Source organism: Podarcis liolepis (assembly GCF_965112155.1).
Source record: "Podarcis liolepis genome assembly, chromosome: 2".
NCBI lineage: Eukaryota > Metazoa > Chordata > Lepidosauria > Squamata > Lacertidae > Podarcis > Podarcis liolepis.
The window spans coordinates 109457710-109481790 of NC_139555.1; the positions used below are offsets into that span (position 1 = coordinate 109457710).

Genomic DNA, 24081 nt, shown 5'->3' on the forward strand with positions numbered 1-24081 from the left:
TGTGGCACATACTGCTTATCCTTCTGCTGTGTGGACTACGCTGTTTGGGCTCAAGATAAGATGGGCCGGTATCAGCTTCAGCTTCAGATGAAGCTGGTCAAAATCTCATATTTTTGGTTATGGGCCCAGAAAAACGGAATCGGAATGCAGAGGGACGGATCGGACGTTATCTGCTCTGTGCGTCAAGATGATTGATGAGAGGTATGTGATCATGCTCCAGGCAACCTGCCAGCTCCTAATTAATGGCTTTATGGCTGGACTTTGAACTTTTAAAGCCATTTGCCGTGGCACAGGCTCACAGGCTTGGGAGGCTTGAAAAACCGAAAGTACCTTTTAAAAAGTGCTTTTGGAATGAAGCTGCAGTAGACACAGACACAGCTTGATTTAAAGCAGCAGAGATGGCTAACGAAAGGCTGGCAGATGCTTTCGGGATTCCAAAGCTCCAATAACAGATGAATGGGCAGCTAAGGATTCCAAAGCAAGGGGAACACTTACATTGATAGTCTCCCCAGAAGAGCTCTGTCTGTTGCGTGGCAAGACCTCAGCCAGAGAAATTTGGGACACTTTGAAAGATTCTCATTTGAGAACAGAAGCTGGTGCTTCTTTGTTCTACTATGCCAAGCTGCATGATATGGCACTTGCTGAAGGTGCAGATGTGCGTACACATCTGATGGAGATGCAGAATCTGAGACATGAGCTGCAACAGAGAGGACTCACCTTTCCAGAGGCTGTGTATTCCTTCATGATACTACATTCTTTGGGTTCAAGTTGGGAGTCCGTTGCCACTCAGATTGCTGTTCAGCCAGCTGCTCAGCTCACAGTAGCCCATGTTACTGCCGTGATTCTGAATGAAGCAGACCGCCGGGGTGCTAGCTGCATCGGTAAGGGGGAGTCTTCACAGACGTCATCCCAGAATGCAGTGGAACCACCAGATGGCGCCAAAGCTTTGAAGGCAGTGAAATGCTACTCGTGTGGACATCTAGGCCATATGAAGAGGGAATGCAGATTTCCTAGGGCCAAGACAGAGCAGCGCAGCGAAAGCTCATCGCGTGGAAAAGGAAAAGGCAAAGGTCCGGTGTCCAGAACAACATGCATGCAAGATGTATTCATGATTTTCACAGGAAATTTGGTCATTTGCATTTTGAGGCAGTATCTAAAATGCCTGCCTTGGTTGAAGGTATGACTATTAAACCCTGCAGGTACCACATGAAGTGTAAGGCATGCGCAGCAAACAAAGTGAAAATGGCTGCGAAAGGTAAGGTGTCTAGTAGGCAAGCTACAGAACCATTCCAAGTTGTTCATGCTGATTTAGTTGGTTCACTGTCGCCCTCTTTGGGTGGAAACAGGTACTTCATGGTTCTCATTGATGCATTTTCCAGGTATATTTATGTGTACAATCTCAAGCAAAAATCAGAGGCTTTTCCAAGGTTCAAGGAATTCTGTGCTTGGTTGGAAAATGTGCATGGTAAGAAGATAAAGACTCTTTTCACTGATTGCGGGGGGGAATTCACTTCTCAGCAGTTTGAAGCTTTTCTGACTGAGAAAGGAATTCAACACGATTTGTCTAGTCCTCGTTCGCCATGGCAGAATGGACTTTGCGAGAGGGCAAATCAGACATTGCTTCAAGGGTTAAAAACCTTGCTGCATGATGCCAATCTTCCAGAGAGTTATTGGGCCGAATCTCTCTCATGTTTTGTTTAGTTATAATCGCAGGTTATCTTCAGTGATTGGTTGTACCCCCTATGAGAAGATGTTTGGCAAGAAGCCATACATCAAACACATGAGAATTTTTGGTTCTGACATGTGGGTTCACACACCACAAAGCTCCAAGTTAGGCAAGCGTGGATTGCATGGTATCTTTCTAGGTTATCAGAAAGGTTCTTACAGAATGATGACTGACTCGAAGACAATTAGGCTCACAAGAAGTGCTGAGTACAATGCCAAGCGGGGGGAGAATGTGGGAATTTTCCAATGTTATCCTGATGACAGTGATGAGACTGAGGATAGGCAGCAGCAAAAGCAGCAGCAACAGCCACAGCTGCCGCAACAACCCACACCCACTGATGAAGGTCCTGATTCTGAGTCTGAAACTGAATCGGGTGATTCAGAGGATTTCAAGAGTGCGAAAGCCTCTATGCGACCCTCTGAAAGCTCTGATCAAGAATTGGAGGAACCATTGTTCACAATAGGTCACTTTTCTCCTAAGAAGGAAGAGGAGAGTGTCGAAGACCTACGGCTAATTCACAGGTCAGAAAGAGCCACAAAAGGCAGACTTCCAAAGAGATTGGCTGATGAATTTGCTAAGACAGCAGTAGCAGCTGTTAAAAGCTCCAAGAAGGTCTTTGAACCTTCAAGTTTCCAAGAAATCCAGGATTTGGATTCAAAGGATGCTGAGCCATGGTTAAATGCCATGAAGGCTGAGCTTGATTCCTTTGAGAGGAACAAAACATGGGAGCATGTTCCAGTAGTTCCAGGAATGAAACCGCTTGGAAGCACATGGGTCTTCAAAGCGAAGACTGATCAAAATGGCAAGATAGTCAGACACAAAGCCAGATTGGTAGCCAGAGGTTTTTCACAGGTACCAGGTGAAGACTATCACAAGACCTACTCACCCACCGTGAGGTATGAGAGCATTAGGCTTATGCTCAAGCTGGCTGCAGAGGAGAATCTACACGTTATTCACCATGATGTGAATACAGCATTTTTGTACAGGTCTCTAGCTGAATCTCTTTATATGCTTTCACCTGATGGCGTACAGGTAGAACAGGGATTTGTTTGTGCTCTGAAGAAATCCCTTTATGGTCTCAAAGTGCATGGTGTTGGCACACAAAACTCACTGAAGTATTGTTTTCTCTAGGTTTTCAGCAAGGGAAAGCTGATCCGTGTGTATTTGTCAAAGAGGAGGGGCAAAAGAAGCTGTATTGCTTGTTTTATGTTGATGATATTTTATTCTTTTGGAAGGATGTCACAATGTACAATAACGCCCTAGTTGAACTGAAAGAGCACTTTGACATGAAAGATCTTGGTGAGGTAAACAACTACCTATCTCTGGAAATAGAGAGAGATCAAGATGGTAACATTCTAGTACACCAGTCACGGAAAATTGCTGATGTGTTAAGCAAACTAAACCTGATGGATGCTAACCCTGTAGACACACCGATGACAACAGGTTATCAGGTAGATGACACTGAAGAAGCATTTTCTGACACTACACTGTACAGAAGTGTGCTAGGCAAACTAAACCTCATTGCCAGGTGTTCAAGACCTGACATTGCTGTTAGCTGCAATTTGCTAAGCAGACAAGTCAACAATCCTACTGTTAAGGATTGGAAAGCTCTGAAACGCATAGCACGCTACTTGAAAGGCACTATGCATTACAGACTGAGATTTAACAATCAGAAGTCTGGTGGCCTTGAGATATTTGCAGATGCAAGTTTTGGAAGTGACACTACAGACAGGAAAAGTACGTCTGGAGTTTGCTACATGTACAATCAGGGTCTATTTGATTGGTCATGCAAGAAGCAAACAACAGTTAGCTTAAGTACTTGTGAAGCTGAACTGAATGCACTGTCTTATTCACTTAAAGATTGTGAATGGTTGTTACAATTGTGCAAAGACATGAAAATTCCTGTCAAATGTCCAATCCAGGTTTACCAGGACAATAAAGCATGTTTGGCTTTGCTGAATTCTGAAGGTTGTAAGCAAAGCACGAAGCATTTGCAATTGAAACTGCAACATGCTAGGGAACGTATTCAGAAGGGACTCATAACGGTGTCCTATATGCCAGGTAATGAAATTCCTGCTGATGTATTGTCCAAGATTGTGTCAAGGGATCAACACTGTACCTATGTGCAGAAGTTGGGTTTGTACTGATATTATACGAACACGCTGCCCAGTGATGTTCACAGAAAGGGGAGGATGTTGGTTTCTGCTTCCTTCACTGTGCAGCAAAATGCTTGTCACAAGACAGTTGTTTACATTCCACAGTCAGCATTACCGTTGGGTTCCCACGGGAATGGGAGACTGGATGTGACGTTCACTGGTTTCCTGTTTTTCACTGTTTCTCTCGGTGTTCTTTGTTTCCGAGAGGAGTTGCTTCTCTGCTCTCGCAGAGGCAAGATGCATGTTTGTATTCTCTCAGCATAGAAGTGTAAATAAAAAATTAAGAATGTGGCACATACTGCTTATCCTTCCGCTGTGTGGACTACGCTGTTTGGGCTCAAGATAAGATGGGCCGGTATCAGCTTCGGCTTCAGATGAGCAGAAGCTGGTCAAAATCTCACAGTGGGCAGGCCTTAGGTTTGCATGCTCTTGCACAACTGTCAGTTTGGAAGCTTCCACTGTTTTTCAGACCAAGGGCCAGATTCCCTCCTGGATCGCCTTCCAGAGGCCACATGCCAGGGCTGGGCAGGGTGAGAGAGGCAAAGGTGGGTCAAACAAGGAGCGCAACTTTTGCCTTTCTAGAGGAAGTTATATCTGATACACACACAACTATCTGCCTTCTACCAAAGAGGGAGGAGGCATTGTCAAGAGTTGAAAGGTACATCCCTGCTGGCTAAGGGGCGAAGCAGAGCCATGGATTCAGAGCAGTGAATTCAGAGGACCACAGACCACATGTGCATTTGGCCCCCCGGGTCTGAAGTTCTCCACCCTTGGCACATTAACACCATGTGCAAACCAGGTAAGTGTAAAGAGTGCTGTTTCAACCCAACCGTGGTGTATATTTTATACAGGAATCAGTTGCGGCAGCAGACATGCAGTCTCACACCTCTAGACCTGGCTTGGCACCAGAGATGAGGTTGGCAACCAAGATTTAGAAAGGCATCTCTGTCCTTCAAGGGCACTATACCACTTTAAACAGTCATGGCTTCCCCCAAAGAATTCTGGGAGCTGTAGTTTGTTAAGATTGCTTTAATTTGTGGAGTGGGCTGTGAGGCTTTTTTGCTTTTTGCAAATATACCTCTTCAGCACAGTGTCTTCCAAATACATTTCTGTTCCAAGCAAGAAATCAGAATTCATTGCCCATCCTCTTGCTTCTGTCGCGTTAATTCAGTTCCAAAGCATTCTGAATTCCAAGGCCTACCTGGGCTGAAGAAGACAAGGCCTTCAGAAAGATTTTTTTTGGGGAAAGATGTTGATTAAAGTTTTACAAAAAAAAAGCACTTATGATACATACAACAAAGAAAAAGAAAATAGACATACAAAATAATACATAAAAGAGAAAAAATACCCCAAAAAAGACAATAAAAACATAAAAAAGAAAAAATCCAGTTTTTAACTTCATACTTGTTTAACCCTTCTTTCTTGACTTCCTCTTTAGCCAATCAAATTCAGCAAATCCTTACCCTCTTTCAAATCTCATTTATAATTATATAGTTCACTCTATTATGTCTCCTATCTTTCTTCTCTTTTTAAATCGATTCTTACCTATTCCTTATAACTTAATCCCTTGTGCCATATTATTTAAATTTGACATAATATTACTCTAGTCTTTCGCCCCTTTTCTTTTAGTCATTTTTGCATACACTTTTTAAGTTTATCACTAATGCCATATTATTTTTATATCCAACATCATTTTAACATTCAAAAATTTTACAATGTTTCTGCAGGTACACTTTGAACTTCTTCCAATCCTCTTCCACCGACTCTTCTCCCAGGTCTCGGATTCTGCCGGTCATTTCTGCCATCTCCATATAGTCCATCACTTGCTTCTGCCATTCTTCCAGGGTGGGCAAATCTTGTGTCTTCCAATACTTTGCGATGAGTATTCTTGCTGCTGTTGTTGCATACATAAAAAATGTTCTATCTTTCTTTGACACCAATTGGCCGACCATGCCCAGGAGAAAGGCCTCTGGTTTCTTAAGGAAGGTATATTTAAATACTTTTTTCAGTTCATTATAGATCATTTCCCAGAAAGCCTTAATCTTTAGGCACGTCCACCAAAGGTGAAAGAATGTACCCTCAGTTTCTTTACATTTCCAACATTTATTATCAGGCAAATGATAAATTTTTGCAAGCTTGACTGGGGTCATGTACCACCTGTAAATCATTTTCATAATATTCTCTCTTAGGGCATTACATGCCATAAATTTCATACCGGTGGTCCACAACTTTTCCCAGTCAGCAAACATGATGTTATGACCAATGTCTTTCGCCCATTTAATCATAGCTGATTTAACCGTTTCATCCTGTGTGTTCCATTTTAACAGCAAGTTATACATTCTTGATAGTATCTTAGTTTTAGGTTCTAACAGTTCTGTTTCCAATTTTGATTTTTCCACCTGGAAGCCCATTTTTTTGTACAAATTATAGGCCTCTCTAATTTGATGATAATGCAACCAATCTCGCACTTTGTCTTTTAGTTTCTCGAAACTGCAATTTCAATATATCTCCTTCTTGTTCTAATATCTCCCAATATTTCGGCCATTTGGCCTCCATATTGAGTCTTTTCAAAGCCTTTGCTTCCATAGGTGACAGCCACCTTGGGTTTTGTTTTCCAATAGATCTTTGTTTCTTATCCAGACATTAAACAATGCTTTCCTGACAATATGGTTTTTAAATGCTTTATGTGCTTTAACCTTGTCGTACCACAAATATGCATGCCACCCAAAAACGTTGTTAAATCCTTCTAAGTCCAAAAATGTCTGTGTTCTCAAGAAGCAGCCAGTCTTTCAACCAGCAGAATGCTGCTGATTCATAGTAAAGTTTAATGTCTGGCAGGGCAAACCCACCTCTTTCCTTTGCATCAGTCATATTTTAAATTTTATTCTGGGCTTTTTGCCCTGCCAGACAAATCTAGAAATATCTCTCTGCCACTTCTTGAAACAGTCCATCTTGTCCACAATCTGCAAAGTTTGAAACAAAAATAACATTTTTGGCAAAACATTCATCTTTATAGCTGCAATTCGACCCAACAAGGAAAGCTTCAATTTTGACCAAACTTCTAAATCTTTTTTAACTTCTAACCAACATTTCTCATAATTGTCTTTGAATAAATTCAATTTTTTTGCTGTCATGTTAATCCCCAGGTATTTCACTTTCTTAACCACAGTCAAACCTGTCTCATTCTGAAACCTTTCTTTTTCCATTGGTGTTAAATTTTCCTCCAAAACCTTAGTTTTTGACTTGTTCAACTTAAATCCTGCCACATGACCAAATTCTTGAATCAGTTCTAATACCCTTTTCGTACCAGATTCTGGCTCCTGTAACGTCAAAACCAGGTCATCTGCAAAAGCTTTCAATTTATATTGTTTAACTCCGACCTGAATACCTTTAATCAGACGGTCCCTTCTAATCATGTTCAGCAAAACCTCCAGGACCGAAATAAAAAGTAATGGAGAGATAGGGCAACCCTGTTGTGTTCCTTTTTCTATCTTGAATTCTTCTGTCACCACATTATTAACTATCAATTTGGCCTTTTGTTCTGAATAAATTGCACATATACCATTTTCAAACCCTTGTCCCACCCCCATTCCCTGGAGATTTTTCTTCATAAACTTCCAATAAATATTGTCAAAGGCCTTCTCCACATCAATAAAAATTAAAACTGCTTTTATATTAATATTCACTTGTAATTTCTCCAAAATGTTAATTATATTTCTTGTATTGTCAGACAAGTGTCTACCTGGGAGAAAGCCAGCTTGGTCCTTATGTATCTCTTCAACAAGTACCTTTTTTAATCTATTAGCCAAAATGTCAGCAAAAATTTTGTAATCCACATTTAACAGGGATATGGGGCGGTAATTCTTAAGTTGTGTCTTTTCAGACTCAGTTTTCGGTATAAGTGTAATAAAAGCTTATTTCCACGACTCAGGCGCCTTCTTCCCCTCCAAAATCTCGTTGCAAACCTGCTTTAATGGTTGAATTAACCAATCTTTCAAAGATTTATAATATTTTGCAGTTAACCCGTCTGGCCCTGGAGATTTCCCCAGTTGCATATTCTGAATGGCACCTTCAATCTCCTGTTCTGTAATTTTGTGGTTCAGCATTATCCTTTTTTCCTGATAAATTTTTTGTAATCCGTTGGTTCTTAAAAATTGGTCTATGTCAGTCTCTTTCTGTGGCCCTTGTGTGTAAAGTTGCTTAAAGTATCTCTGGAAGCACCTTCTAATCTCCACTGGATTCTGAATGTCCTTTCCTTCTATCTCAAGATTTGTAATAGTATTTAACTTCTGTCTTTTTTTCAACTGCCACGCTAGCAGTTTTCCACATTTATTAGCCGACTCAAATGTCTTTTGTCTCATCTGTTTAATTTTCCATTCTACTTCCTGATTTATCAGTTTCATATATTGTACTTGATATAACTTAATTTCTCTCAGAATCTCTTGTGACTTTGGTTTCGATCTTAATTTCTTCTCTCCTTTTATTTTCTCCAGAATTTTGTCTTTTTTCTCATTTTGAGTTCTCTTTTTTATTGCATTCTGTTGAATCAGAAACCCTCTCATAACCGCTTTGCTTGCGTCCCAGATTACTCTTCTTTCAACCGTAGTTTTCAAGTTTACTTTGAAATAGTGTCTCAAAGTCTTTTGGGCCTTCTTGATAATCTCTTGGTCTCTTAGTAAGGTGTCATTCATCTTCCATCTAAAGGAACCGATTGGAGTTAATTTCATTTCCATCTTTACAGCATTATGGTCGGAGCAAGTTTTTGGGCAGATTTCCACCTTTCTTGTCTTAGGTGCCAGTCCTCTAGTTATCCATATTTGGTCAATTCTAGTCCATGTCATTTTGGCTTCAGAAAAGAATGTACCTTCTCTTCCTAGGGGGTTCTTAGTTCTCCAGATATCAATCAAGTCCATATTGTCAGTCAGTTCAGTCTGCCCTCTTTTGTTACAAACTGTTTCTGTGCCTTGTCCATGTTCGTGGATACCACTCCATTCATATCTCCCATCATGATGATGTTGTTGTAGTCCATATAATCCAACATTGTCTCATGCAACTTCTTGTAAAACTCCGATTTCCCCTCATTTGGTGCATAGATTCCTAAAATCAAAAATTTTTCTCCTTGGGCTTGAATTTCAATTGCCAAAATTCTTCCTTGTTCATCTTTAAAAAGAAATTTTGGTGATAGGCTTTCTTTCGCATAAATGACGACTCCTCTCTTTTTAACCTTGTCCGATGAGATAAACTCTTGCCCAGTCTTTTATTAATCAATACTTTCCTGTGTAGCCTAATCACACGTGTTTCCTGTAGACAAATTAAGTCCAATTGTTCCTTTTTTAATAAATGGAAAACTTTCCTCCTCTTCTCTGGGGAGTTCAAACCATGAATGTTCCAACTTAATAGTTGCAGAGACATAATGTGGTAGTTCTATTTCCCTCCTACTGCTCCCAAAAGTTCTTCCTCCTTTGACGGTGGTATCACTTTCCCAGACTTGTCAGTTCCCAAAGGTGCTAGTACAGAGCTTAATGGTCCAGATCTTAAGGCTCTTAGTTCTTCCTCAATCCCCTTTTTGAAGGTCTTCTCCGTAATCACTCAAAATTTTTTCCTTGTCTTCAACTAATCTTATTCTAACTTTTTTCCCTTTGAAAGTAAAAGACAGCCCCTGGGGGAATTCCCACCTAAAAACAATTTTACTGCTTCTCAATAGGGCCACTAAATCTCCGTAATTAGTTCTGAGTTCAAGTAGATGTTTCGGAATATCCTTATAAATTTCCACTCTTGAGTCTTTGATCTCCAAGGTCTTCTGAAAGTGCACACTCAGTATCTTATCTCTCTCCTCCTTCGTTCTGAGGGAGATCAAACAGTCTCTCGACTTGATTTTCCTCCCTCCCTTTCCAAGTCTGAATGCACTTACTATTTTAAAGGCTTTATCCTCTTCCAGAGACCAAAATTCTGCAAATTCCTGTGTCAAGTACTCAATTAAATTCTCTTTTTCAAGTTCTGGTACTGCCCTGATCCTCAAATTATTCTCTTTATTTTTCAGTTCTATCATAGACAGAAGTGCCTGATGTTCTCCAATCTGTTTACGCATCGGCTTTATTTCTTCTTGCACAGCCTCTACTTTCTCTTTAGCCTCCTCAGCTATTTTACGGTTTGACGCAGTATCTTCCAATAATTTCCCAACAGATTGTGTGTTTAAATTAACTTGCTGGCTCAAATTATTAATACTAGCCGTGTTTTGGTCAATTTTAGTTGATTGTTCAGTCACTTGCTTACTTAGGCCATCCAATTTTTCATAAATTTTATTTAACACCAAGGTAAAATCCTCTCCTGAAGCCATTCCTTTAGGCCTAATTTTATCTAACTCTTCCTCCTGTGCCACAGAAAGACTGGGAACAGATGATCTGCGTAGCTGAGAAATTATGCTAGGCTGCTGTGTTTTGGTTTTAGATGTCCTTGTTGTTCTGCCTGTCATCCCACTTCTGTCTGTGAGTCAAGGTCAGTCCCACGGTCAACTCTTCCCATGGAAAATCCCCAAAGTCAGAGATGGAAAATTCCCCCAGTAAATGCACAGTTTCAATGTTCCTCTAGGGGGACACTATGTTTATCTTTAAAGTCACAGTCTTTCCCAACTTTCAAAGTGTCCCTTAAGAATTAACAACAGTTGCAAGTCCTTAGAAAACCTTCCAAAACCTTTAACTTTTTGCAGAGTTGATCTTACCAAAATTACAATGTCTCCAAATAATGCAAGTTTCAATGTAGCAGTTCAAAGCAGCCTGACAATTCTAACAGCTTGGCAGCCCGTTACCGGGAGTTCAATAGGTTTTTTTTGTAAACCCACAGATGAAAGGATAACAGTCAAATTTATCCTCTTCCCCCTCTCTTTACTTGAGGAGGAATTCTTCTCTTTGATGCTCAGATTTAGATCTTTATAGTTCCATTCTCCAGCACATTAGAATTGAAAGTCTTTGCTTTAGAATCTTAAACAAAGCCGGGAGACGGACTTCCTGGTTGCGCCTTCCCGATTCAGTGCCAAATTCAACCCCCCCCCCCATTAATCTCAAGTTCGTAAAGCTTCACCTACTCACGGGTAGTTGTTTAAGAGCCGAATGGTCCCAGGAAAAAGGTCAGCGCTCTCCGGCAACAGCTTAGCGGCTTCACCCCATGGAAAGAGTGATCGACTCACAGCACCGCGCCAACCCCGTTCCGCTCTGGAACCTCTTGCGAGGTCCCTTCACAGTTTGGGGGGGGGCGCTAACAGTGCCCGCTGAGTCCCATGGTCACAGGCTTCCTCTGTCTGTGATTTTTTCACGAGGGTCTCCGCTTCGCCATAGCGAAGTACATTTAGAGGCAAAAGCGGGCTGTGGGGGGGCAGGGGTTGATTCTAGGATTATGTCTCCAGGCTCTACCTAGCAATGGTTGGATCTTTGCCTTCATTTGTAACTCAATGCCTTGAACAACCACTAGCATTTCTTTTTAAATGCTGATAATGCTTTTATTGTAGCTTTTTTTTTATTTCTGTAAATAGTTGCTAACCAAGTATTTTTATACATATGAAAAGCAAATCTTGGATTGAGAAGATAATGGTTTGTAAAGTAAAAAAAAAAGGGTGTGTGTTTTTTTTAAAAAAATATGTTTGTATCTGTTCTGAAATTTGGTTTTAATGTAAAGTGTTTCAATATATTTGGGTTTCTTTATAAAGCAGAAGTGACCAGCTGCTCCTGGAAGCTAAAAATGAGTTCTGTATCAACAAAAGTTTTACCTAAAATTATTCATGATGACAAGTTGTAATGTAGCACCCTGCTTGTGGTCAACGCTTAGCTGGAATGAAATATTCAACGCAGCAATAGAAATTAAAATAATTTATTTGTCAGACAAATAAATGATAGACACAGTGGTATATGGTTACCAAAGCTCTGCACACTCCAGCCCTGATGGTCAGCACTTATATTTCCTCAGCCCCCTTGCTCCTCCTTTGGCTGCCTCTGTCCAATCAGCCTGGTTGAAATTCCTATTGGCTGTTTGCTAGAACCAATCATAAAAGATACACCCATTTCCTATTACCTTTTATGGGAGACAAAGAGCTATATTTCCTTCTATCCATAAATGGCAAACAAGTAGCCATATATCTTACATTTGCCTTGACAAGGCACCTTAATTACCAGATCACCTTTTGCCCCTTTCCCCTCCATTCCAAAACAGATGGCTAAAACAGATGGCTCATGGTCTTACAGAGATCTTGGGTTCACATTCTCATACACCATCAATGAAATAAGAATCTAACATAAGAATCTAACATTTCTTACTTTCTAAATCCTTTGCATAGTTACATTTAAGCCAACAAATCTCATACATTAACATAGATAGCTTTTTAGAATAGGCCTTTGCAAGGTAAAAAAGGAACTCAGTTTACAGCCTCAAAAGAAAGCCTCTTCAGTTTACACCCCCCCCCCCTTTTCCAGCCAGCTGCTTTTCCCATTAGCTCTTGCCCTTTAACCTTAGGAAAATGTGGCTAGTCTGATGGAAGGCACATGGTATTATCTTACTATTTACCAACTTTAGTGTTTTTGCAGCTTGATTGTATTCTGTAATATGTAGGGTCAGTGTAACCTTTGCTTCCAGCCTGTAATTCCCTTTTACAACTTTGAGAATTTTGTCTCCTGCTATAAATCAGGGGGGCCCTGTTCAGGAAGATAAACATCTGCCAAAGCCAGCTGGTTTTCTGCCTGGCATGAAACATTTACAAATCTTTAAGCTCATTTTAAAATACAGGCCTTGATCAGATGCCTCAGTAAGAAACATGAGATTTTAAACCCCTGAGCTTTTGAAATACAACTCCCATCAAACTTGGCCCTACAGGCTGAGGATTATAAGAGTTGTTGCCCAACATGTGAGCAACCCCATGTTGGATATACCTGCTCTATATTATTATTATTTATTTCATTTCTATACTGCTTTATATTTTTAAGAAAAACCTCAAAGCGGTTTACAGCATATTAAATCAATAAAACATAAATAAAACAATTTGAAAAGAGTGAAATACAGTGGTGCCTCGGGTTAAGAACTTAATTAGTTCTGGAGGTCCATTCTTAACCTGAAACTGTTCTTAACTTGAGGTACCACTTTAGCTAATGGGGCCTCCTGCTGCCGCCGTGCAATTTACGTTCTCATCCTGAGGTAAAGTTCTCAACCTGAGGTACTACCTCCGGGTTAGTGGAGTTTGTAACCTGAAGTGTTTGTCACCCGAGGTGTTTTTATCCCAACTTACTACTGTATAGAGTATACATTCAAAGCAACATAACAGAAAACTAAAATATTATCTTAAAAGATTTCAAAGTAAAACATTACAAAGGAGGTCAACTACAGAATACATATTTCACATAGTTGGGCTGGGTGAGTCTGGGCCCTGCCCCCTAGGCCACGTGGGAAAGGCCTTGCAGGGAGTGGTATATAGATGGCATCTTACCCCCAAAAAGCTTGCTAAAATGTATAAAGTGAAAACATCAACATGATGTTTAAAAGAGGAGGGGTCATACTATCATATGTGGTGGACCTGTGTAAAGGTAAAGGTACCCCTGCCCATACGGGCCAGCCGTGTCTGACTCTAGGGTTGTGCGCCCATCTCACTTAAGAGGCTGGGGGCCAGCGCTGTCTGGAGACACTTCCGGGGCACGGGGCCAGCGTAACAAGCTGCATCTGGCGAGCTAGTGCAGCACACGGAAACGCCATTTACCGTCCCGCTAGTAAGCGGTCCCTATTTATCTACTTGCACCTGGGGGTGCATTCAAACTGCTAGGTTGGCAGGCGCTGGGACCGAGCAACGGGAGCTCACCCCGTCACGGGGATTCGAACTGACGACCTGACGATCGGCAAGTCCTAGGCACTGAGGTTTTACCCACAGCGCCACCCGCGTCACTCAGGTGGATCTGTGTAGCCATTGGCAAATACTGGAATGATATTTATAACGAGTTTAAGAAACTATTTAAAATTACTTTTAAAAAAAACAACGCCAAAGATATAGCTACTTGGTATATTACCATCAGAAATTTAAAAAGTTATAAGATCATTCTTTATCTATTGTATAACAGCAGCTAGAACCCTTATAGCAAGGAGAAATGAAAGGCTCCCAGAGATTACAGATTGGCAGATACTCATCTTATTAGCAAAACTGACGACATCAGTTAGAGGAATATGGAAACAAAAAACAACTAGAGAATGGATAACATTTAAGAATTATGTAAAACTTTATTGTACAAATAACTCCATATGAGCAGAAATTGAGTGATATTTGTAAAGAAAAAGATCAAAGGAATGAATACAAAGCAGAAAGAAATGATATTACATAATGTAAGCCTGTGTAAAAAAAAATGTTATATCGATGAGGAAAATAACAAAGAGAAGATTGAACAGAACTGTGAATACTGTTTGTACAGAGCTGTGTACATTAAAACAGCAGCAAGAGAGATGTTTGGATCCCATTTTGAGCTCGAAGCATGGGTACCGCCAACAGAAAATTAAAAATTTGGCTGTGTAATTTGGAATTAATGTGATTTGATTGGCCTGTTAATAAAAATTATTTGGGAAAAAAAGAATGTTATATGAAACAGTATAATGAGAAGGATGGGAGATTGTGTCGTTGAGTACTTTTACTATGTAAATAACTTTGTCTTTTTTCTTATTATTATTTCTTGGTTTCTTACCTTTGTTACATATTTATTTTTTATTTATAAATTTTCTATATTATATTATTCTCTTATTTTCTACCTGTTAAGAGATAGTACATAATATTTGTATAGACATGCAATTTTTTTTAATCAATAAAGAATATGAATTTAAAAAAAGGTTGCCATTAACTTAATCTTCATTAGATCTGCTTTTAGCACAAGCATGTGCCACTTCCACTGCCCATCTTCCAATAAAAAGTAGCAAGCACATGTATCCTGTAGGCGCGGTTGGCTCTTCCTGTTCGACGCCGCTAAGACACCTCCCCTAACAAAACAACAGCCTACTTTTAAGCACCCCGACCGTCCCTCCACCATTGCTCTCAAGGCACATGTGCGATACACGTGCTTCGCTCTAAGGCCTCCTGAATCATCTTGCACTCCAAGACAAAGGGATGCACTCCAGTTAAAAGCACGCTCGCTAATTACAGGCGCACACTCAGGAGAAACAAAAACTAGCCTTGCAAGGAAGCATCCATCCGCTTTCCCCAAGGTAGGGGAGAGCTGCGAAAGTGGCAGGACGGAAAACACAGAGGGAACTAGCTAAGATTACGAGACGCAGAAGTGACGGGGTGACTAGGGATGTGAGGGGGTGGACCTCTTCATTGGGAGCACTGCCATTCCTAAAAGACGGGTTCTTTCTTCGCTTGCTGGGATCATTAAAGTTCCTAACTGGTAAGAAGACTCCTTTTCATTTGTTCTGCTTATCTATGGCCAACGGGGAAGGAAGCCAATTCCCTGAAGCCTGACAGATGCTCATCCACAGGACAAGGGCAGCCCATCATTTTGGCAGTGAAGGGTGGGGGTCAAAACTCAACAGATTCATCACACACCTTGAGCATTCCAGATTCACACTCTCCCCGTTTATCTAGCAACAACTTGCAACTTACTTTGTACATTTAGCACATGTGATCTTCATTAGTTTAATACATATATATGTGTATAAAAATTTAAACACAAACACCAAAACATCACATGGGTTCCATGTACTTAAAATTGATATCCGCCTATATGAGTTTCTTGATGTGAAGTAATGAGTGAACCTTGAGTGGAACACTGCATACACTGATATGGCTCGTCACCTGGGTGAATTCGCTTATAAATATTAAGGTCTGCACTCCGTCTGAAGCCCTTTCCACATTCAATACATTTAAATGGTTTCTCTGCCGTATGAGTTTGTTGATGTATTCTAAGGTATCCACTATGTCTGAAGTTCTTTCCACATTCAATGCATTGAAATGGTTTCTCCCCCGTGTGTTTGTTGATGTCTTCTAAGGTTTCCACTGTGACTGAAGCTATTTCCACATTCAATGAATTTAAATAGTTTCTCTCCCGTGTGAGTTCGTTGATGTATTCTAAGGACTCCACTACGACTGAAGCTCTTTCCACATTCAATGCATTTAAATGGTTTCTCCCCTGTGTGAGTTCGTTGATGTATTCTAAGTTGATCACTTTCACTGAAGCTCTTTCCACATTCAATACATTTAAATGGTTTCTCCCCTGTGTGAGTTCGTGGTGGCTTCTAAGGTGACCACTTTCACTGAAGCTCTTTCCACATTCAATACATTTAAATGGTTTCTCCCCTGTGTGAGTTCGTTGATGTCTTCTAAGGTCACAACTTTGACTGAAGCTCTTTCCACATTCAATGCATTTAAATGGTTTCTCCCCTGTGTGAGTTCGTTGATGTATTCTAAGGACTCCACTACGACTGAAGCTCTTTCCACATTCCATACATTCAAACGGTTTCTCCCCTGTATGAGTTCGCTGATGTTTTCTAAGGTCTCCACTTTGACTGAAGCTCTTTCCACATTCCATACATTCAAACGGTTTCTCCCCTGTGTGAGTTCGTTGATGTGTTCTAAGGGCTCCACTACGACTGAAGCTCTGTCCACATTCAATGCATTCAAACGGTTTCTCCCCTGTGTGAGTTCGTTGATGTATTCTAAGGTCTCCACTACGACTGAAGCTCTGTCCACATTCAATACATTTAAATGGTTTCTCCCCCGTGTGAGTTTGTTGATGTCTTCTAAGGTGACCACTTTCACTGAAACTCTTTCCACATTCAATGCATTTAAATGGTTTCTCCCCCGTGTGAGTTCGTTGATGTCTTCTAAGGACTCCACTATGACTGAAGCTCTTTCCACATTCAATGCATTCAAACGGTTTCTCCCCTGTATGAGTTCGTTGATGTATTCTAAGGACTCCACTACGACTGAAGCTCTTTCCACATTCCATACATTCAAACGGTTTCTCCCCTGTGTGAGTTCGTTGATGTGTTCTAAGGGCTCCACTACGACTGAAGCTCTGTCCACATTCAATGCATTCAAACGGTTTCTCCCCTGTATGAGTTCCTTGATGTCTTCTCATGTTACCACTTGCACTGAAGCTCTTTCCACATTCCATACATTCAAATGGTTTCTCTCCTGTGTGAGTTTGTTGGTGTATCCTCATTCTTCCACAGTGACTAAAGCACATTCCCTGCATTTAAACTGTTTCTTTGTTCTCCCTAATGAATTCACAGATGCCTCCGTAGAATTCTGACCGTCATCTTCCTCACCTGTTTGGGAGTGGGGGGGAGAGAATCCTGTTAGACTTTTAAGAAAGACAAAAAAGGAACTGAACACATGTGAATTCCCATGTGCACCTTCTCTTATTTTCACTCCATTGTCCATTGTCTCCATGTTCCAAATTTTTAGGACTAAAGATGAGATAATGGCAAGAGCAACCCATGATCACTCCATTCACACTTAAGAAAGCACCATCATTTTATAATAGAGATCTACGGTGGAACTGGCTTATAAGACTGGCTTATAAGAAATATCTGTCTTTTTCTTTTTCAAGTAAGGAAATTATCTCAGGCTCCAACAGCAGTCTCCCCTATGAGTAAGAAGTAAAACTATAGTGTTCTTATGCTACATGTAACTGTAAACATATTGCAACGTATTAGAACCTAAACAGAGCCTGCTGGATTGGGTAAAGGCCCACCTAGTCCAGCATCCTGTTTTCACAGTGGCCAAGCAAAAGCCAGCAAGCAAGATTTCAGGCCAAGAGCCCTCTGCCCTCCTGTGCTTTCCAGAAACTAGTATAATGAGGCATTATTGCCTAGGACCGCAAGCGCAGAGCACAGACACCAGCCTAATCCCTTTTTTTCAAGCTATCCTAGTTGCTGGCAGTCACTGTCTCGTGTACTTCTGTTTACTCATATTTTGCAGCCCTAAAAGGCTCATAAAGGTATTATGAACTAAGCTTTTGTGGGCTGCAATCTGACAAAGTGGACTCTTGATTAGGAAAGCTGGTGCCACTATAAACCCGTGAGTCTCTTTGTTGGTTTTGTGCACTGATTTTGAAATTTGTACCAAGGTTGTACCACTGTATCTCCATGTAAGCTTATGGAGGGACAGAATTAAGGGCGCGCTATAAATTATTGTCCCACTCACCCACTCTCACACACAACCCCTGTCTGTAAGTTCACACAATTTGCTTATAATACTGGCCACCCTTGGTCTTCATATGCCCAATCCTATGTGTAGAGCCTCCAGCCACAGGTATTGTGTGTCATGATAACAGGTCCTTTGTCCGAAAAGCCCACCAAACTGGGGAGGTGCATGCATCTACTGTATTTTGATGCTAGTGGAATGTATCACTCTGACCCAGTCTTTAAAAAAATAAAAGTAATATAAACTATTTAAATATATGAAGTATAAATAATGACGGGAAGCATTTCCATAGCCCCTTCACCCATTTTTCTGGATTGGTGTGCAACATCATTATCGTCACTTAATCCTGCACTGGAAATAACACCAGAGATTTAAAAGCATAGAGGAAGAAAATCTGCCCCCACGACTTTATGAAAGGGATTCCAAAAACAAAGAGCTGCTTTAGAGAAGGCCTCACCCCTTCCTTCCTTCCTTCCTTCCTTCTTCCTGCCTTTCCTCTCCTCTGCATCTTTTCCTCTTTCTCCCTCCACCATCCAGCCATCCATGTCCCCATCTCCTCTCCCCTGGAACTCACCAGATTTCTCCTCGGGTCCTCGGAGGGGATGATCAGAGGTCGTAGGGAGGGATGCAGGAGACAGCTTGAGCAGGTCAGCTGTCCATCTTCCTCCGTCCATCCTGACCAGGTTTGGAGGTTCAACTTCTTGAGGAGCAAATAAGCCAAGGCAAGTTGTAGCTTCCTGGGAGGAAGGAAGAAGTCAAGGGAGTCTCAGAGCCCCTGCGGGGATTTTTTTGACCCTGTAGAATCCCCTATTGGGCACCCGCTTCCCAAGAGCCTCCACCCATTTTCAAACACCTTTGGCAATTCCTTCCGTCTGCCTGCCCCTTCTCCCTTCCTAAGGCTGGCATGGTATGGGCAGTAGTGGCCTTGTGGCAGTTGCCCAAAGGGCCACAATAAATGTAACAATGTGTACCCCTTTAAATCCTTGAGTATGCTTCTAATAAAGAAGTTATGGTAGCCTGTGCTTTATGAAACTGGCTATCTTGCAAGTTGCCACCTCCCAATTGGGGCAGAAATACAGCTAATAGGAGAATCACAAAGATACAGCTGAAAGCTGGAACATGAGTTGCTATATGATGCAAATGGCTGCATGTAACACAGGTTTCCAACATGCACACGAACACAATGTAACAGAATGCTGTGGGAATCAAAACTAAATCAGCAGAAATTGCAAGCGCTTGTTGCGCATGTGTATTATAATAAAATGAGGTAATGATGAATATCAGGAACGTGCAACTGCAAAGGGACTTTTTTAAGGAGGCAGGGGATGCAAGAAAAATTTAATTCTTTTTGCAGCAACAAACATTAAAACAAGCAAAAACAGAAATAGGAGCATATGCAGAAGTTCTTGCGGAAAGGGGGCGGGGCCTTCAAAGGTCTCATAATCGACCCAAAACAACACAGAGGTCTACCTGTCAATTGCGGTCCAGCGCTTGGACATCTCTGATGTATATGATTGGTTGAAATAGAAATGCTTTGTTTGAAATTATATAAATACCACTGCCTGGACCACATATGTGGTGGAGTTGTGAGGAAATTAAGAAATTTTGGATAGTAGTACATGAAGAACTAAAGATGTTGAAAATATCAAAAACAAACAAACCAGAGACATATCTCCTTGGATTGACAGATGATGATTGACAGAGGAAGCATGCATGCTCTGGAAGCGCTCCTGCCCAGCCGTGTCCCAGAAGTCCACGAGGATCGTCTTGCCATCCACGGTGGCTGTATGCTTGTAGAGTGTCAGGGCGAAGGTGGAGAGCTGGTGAGGCTTGAACCCATCCAGGAGAAAGCGTTCCATTAACTTGGACTTCCCCACTGCGCTGTCCCCAAGGCAGATAATCTTCACATTCTCATCAGCGTCGTATTTCTCCTGATCCAGCTCCAGGCTGGCGTCTCCATCGGCCATTTCCTCGGCCATCGGACTTTGGCAGGATCAGCGCAGCACTCTCTCTCTCTCTCCTTGAGGAGAGAGCACTCTCTCTCTCTCTGTCAATCTCTCTCCTTGCACCAGGGTGCAAGGGTTCAAGAGCGACCGAGGGTCACAGTTTACTGGGTCTGCTCTGGAGGAGTTTTTCAAGGAAAAGGGAATACGTCACCAGGTGACGGGTGCAAAGTCTCCTCAAGGGGAGGAGAGGGAGGCAGAGGCTGATCCCGGTGATGGGGACCAGGTCCAGGATCAGGGTTCAGAACCCGGTGATGGGGACCAGGTCCAAGGTCAGGGGTCAGGGCAGGTTTGGGCATCTCCAAGGGTTGTGAAAGGAATGTCCAGGTGTGAGGCTTCATCTCCGGTAAGCGTAATGGAGAAAGCTCACGGACGGGTTGTCAAGTCAGAGGGGGAAAAGTCTGACGGAGAAGACACAACTGCTGGCCCAAGTGGGTCAGAGGGGTTTCAGGTCACGGGTGCGTGGGAAAGTGTCGCACAGTGTGATTCTGGGAGTGTTGAAGGGGTTCAACAGGTGCCTGGGAAAGTTGCCGGGAAGGGGCACAAGGCAAAGGGAAAGGTGTTGAACTCAAAAGGGTCTTGTCAGAAGGTGCAGCAAGGGGGGGTGTTGAGGTTGGAACTTAACAGGTTAAGTTCTTCCCATGATGCCACACCATTCTGACGTCAGTTTTGGAAGCTTGGGAGGAGCTTGGGAAGAGTATGCCAGTCCCACTCTGTGCTTTGAGGGGAAAGGATGCAGTTTTGTCATGGCTGCAAATAGTCCTGGAAATTCCTGTGAAATGTCGGAATAAAAGCTGTAAATAGACAAACCGGTGCTGTGTGTGTTTGTCTGGATGCTAAGCCAAACTACGTGACAGTTTACACCGCTGTGCGAAACTCTGCTGAGACGTGACTGAGAGCTGCGCAAGAGGAAGTGTGCCGGGCGGCCATAAATCGCTAATTGGAGTCGCAAATCAATTAGCGGGGACCGCGGCAGATCAATCAAATTGCACAGAGATACCACGGGGGGGGGGGAGAGAGAATTTTTCGTATGCTGCTAGAATAGTGATTGCTGCTAGGTGGAAGCCATATACTATACCCACAAAGGAGGAATGGATTTGTAAATTAAATGAATATTTAATTCTGGCAAAATTAACTGCTACAATAAGAAATCAGTTGAATCAAAAATTTAAAAAGGAGTGGAAATGTTTTGATGAATATATGGCAAAATATTGCTCAAAAAAAGATATGCTAATATGCCGAGATTAAAATGTGAAGTACTGGATAGAAGAATAATTAGTAAGCAAAGATACTAAGAATATGTAGATGATTTGAGAAGGCTGTAGAATGAAAAGATTACTGTAAAGTGTGGAATGTGGAGGAAATCGAGTGGGGGCGGAGGGAAGTGGGAGGAAGGAGAAAAGAATAATATGATGGACTGAGGAAATAGAAATGTAAATGTATGGGGGGTGGGGAGAAATTGGTGTTGGCTTTGGTATATCTGTATTGTAAAGTAATACGTGAAAACCAATAAAATAAGTTAAATGGGGGGGGGAGGAGTCAAAGCCATGAACATGATAATCTGAATCAGGACCAAGTAATATTTAATAACCATGTCCTTCATGGATCACTGCCTTGTCATGGCAAAGGGGCTTGAATAACTCAAAGACGCTACGAGCTATGTCATGCATGACCACCCAAGACAGACAGGTCAAAGTGGAGAGTTTTGACTAAACGTGATCCACCTGGAGCAGGAACCAGCAAGCCACGCCAGTATCCCTGCCGAGAAAACTCCATGGTCGTATAAAAGTTATGACGCTGGAAGATGAACCCCTCAGGTAGGAAGGCATCCAACATGCTACTGAGGAAGAGCGGAGGACAAGTACAAGTAGATCCAGAGCTGATGAAGTGGCTGGGCAGAAGCCAAAAGGTCGCTCACTTGCGGGTGTGCCTGGAAGTGAAAGCAAAGTCCAGTGCTGCAAAGAAAATATTGCATAGGAACCTGGAATATAAGTAGGGAGTCAAAGAGATAAAAGGAACAACTGGTAAGTTTGGCCTTGGAGTTCAAAACGAAGCAGTGCAAAGGCTAATAGAGTTCTCTCAAGAGAACAAGCTGGTCATAACAAACACTCTTTTCCAACAACACATGAGATGACTCTACACATGCACATCACCAGATGGGCAGCATCGAAATCAAATTGATTGTATTCTTTGCAGCCAAAAATGGAGAAGTTCTATACAGTCAGCAAAAACTAGACCTGGAGCTGACTGTGGCTCAGATCATCAGCTTCTTATAACAAAATTCAAACTTAAACTGTAGATAGGAGGGAAAACCACTGGTCCAATAAGATACAATCTAAATCAAATCCCTTATGAATACACAGTGGAAAAGCGGAACAGATTTAAGGATTTAGATTTGGTGGACAGAGTGCCTGAAGAACTATGGATGGAGGCTCAAAGCATCATACAGGAGGCAGCAATGAAAACCATCCCAATGAAAAGGAAATGCAAGAAAGCAAAGTGGTTGTCCAATGAGGCTTTACAAACCGTGGGGGGACAGAAGGCAAGCAAAATGCAAGGGAGATACCGTATTTTTCGCTCGATAACACGCACCCGACCATAACACGCATGTAGTTTTTAGAGGAGGAAAACAAGAAAAAAAATATTCTAAATGAAACAGTGGATGTATGATTTTTGTGGTTCATGCTGTGGCCACAGACATGTGATCTGACAGTGAGTTTGGAGTAGCCCAATGCAAAAATCCTGAGGATCCATGTTTGTAACCATGTTTTTGCACCACTGCAGCCCCAGGTAACAGTGGGTGCGTGATTTTTTTGGTGCAAACTGTAGCCATGGACATGCTATGTGATCTGATGGTGAATTTGGGGTGACCCAGTGCAAAAATCCTGAGGATCCATGTGGATCTGTGCTTTGTAACCACGTTTTAAGTGGGGAGGGAAGGAAAAGGACTCAAGGGACAAGGAGCACGCGTGGAGCAGGTGCTGCTTCTCTCCCTCCCCCCCCCTTAAGCGAGCTGAAAAACTTTGCTAGAGAGACAGAGAGCCTGCTTGAAAGGAGCCTACCGGTAGGCTCCTTTAAAGCAAGCAGGTTCTGCTTCTCTCCCTCCTTAGCGAGCTGAAAAACTTTGCTGGAGGGACAGAGAGCCTCCAGCTGGAGGGACAGAGAGCACTCGTGTAAGCGGCTCCTGTCCGGTAGGCTCCTTTAAAGCAAGCAGGTTCTGCTTCTCTCCCTCCTCCCCCCCCCCGCCCTTAGCGAGCTGAAAAGCAAAGCGGGAGGAGACTGAAAATCTTTCCTGCTATTTCCTGCTATATAATAATAATAATAATAATAATAATAATAATAATAATAATTTATTATTTGTACCCCGCCCACCTGGCTGGGTTTCCCCAGCCACTCTGGGCGGCTTCCACAGAGACCAAAAATACGCTAAAATGTCAGACATTAAAAACTTCCCTGAAGAGGGCTGCCTTAAGATGTCTTCTGAATGTCAGGTAGTTGTTTATCTCTTTGACATCTGATGGGAGGGCGTTCCACAGGGCGGGCGCCACTACCGAGAAGGCCCTCTGCCTTGTTCCCTGTAGCTTTGCTTCTTGCAATGAGGGAACTGCCAGAAGGCCCTCAGCGCTGGACCTCACCGTCTGAGCATAATGATGGGGGTGGAGACGCTCCTTCAGGCATACTTGGCTGAGGCCATTTAGGGCTTTAAGGGTCAACACAAACACTTTGAATTGTGCTCGGAAACGTACTGGGAGCCATTGTAGGTCTTTCAGTAGCCGCTCCCAGTCAAAATTCTTTAAGGCAGGCTTAAAATTCTACAAGGCAGGCTTAAGCAGTACGCAGACCGAGAATTCCCAGAAGTACAAGCTGGATTTTGGAGGGGCAGAGGAACCAGAGATCAAATTGCAAACATGCGCTGGATTAGGGAGAAAGCTAGAGAAATCCAGAAAATCATCTACTTCTGCTTCATTGACTACGCAAAAGCCTTTGACAATGTGGACCACAGGAAACTATGGCAAGTTCTTAAAGAAATGGGAGTGCCTG

General features: G+C 42.2%; 2 protein-coding genes across 2 annotated transcripts in view; both read right to left on the reverse strand.

Moving 5' to 3' along the window:
• The window catches only part of LOC310701702 (uncharacterized protein), a 91050-nt gene that overhangs the window by 24688 nt on the left and 42281 nt on the right, over positions 1-24081 (reverse strand). The window lies entirely within an intron of this gene.
• The window catches only part of LOC310701764 (uncharacterized protein), a 36140-nt gene that overhangs the window by 10324 nt on the left and 1735 nt on the right, over positions 1-24081 (reverse strand). The window contains exon 2 of the mRNA XM_083493112.1: positions 18612-18774. Within this exon, the coding sequence (XP_083349238.1) occupies positions 18612-18711 (100 nt within the window). The 5' untranslated portion in view covers positions 18712-18774. The remainder of the gene's footprint in view (positions 1-18611; positions 18775-24081) is intronic.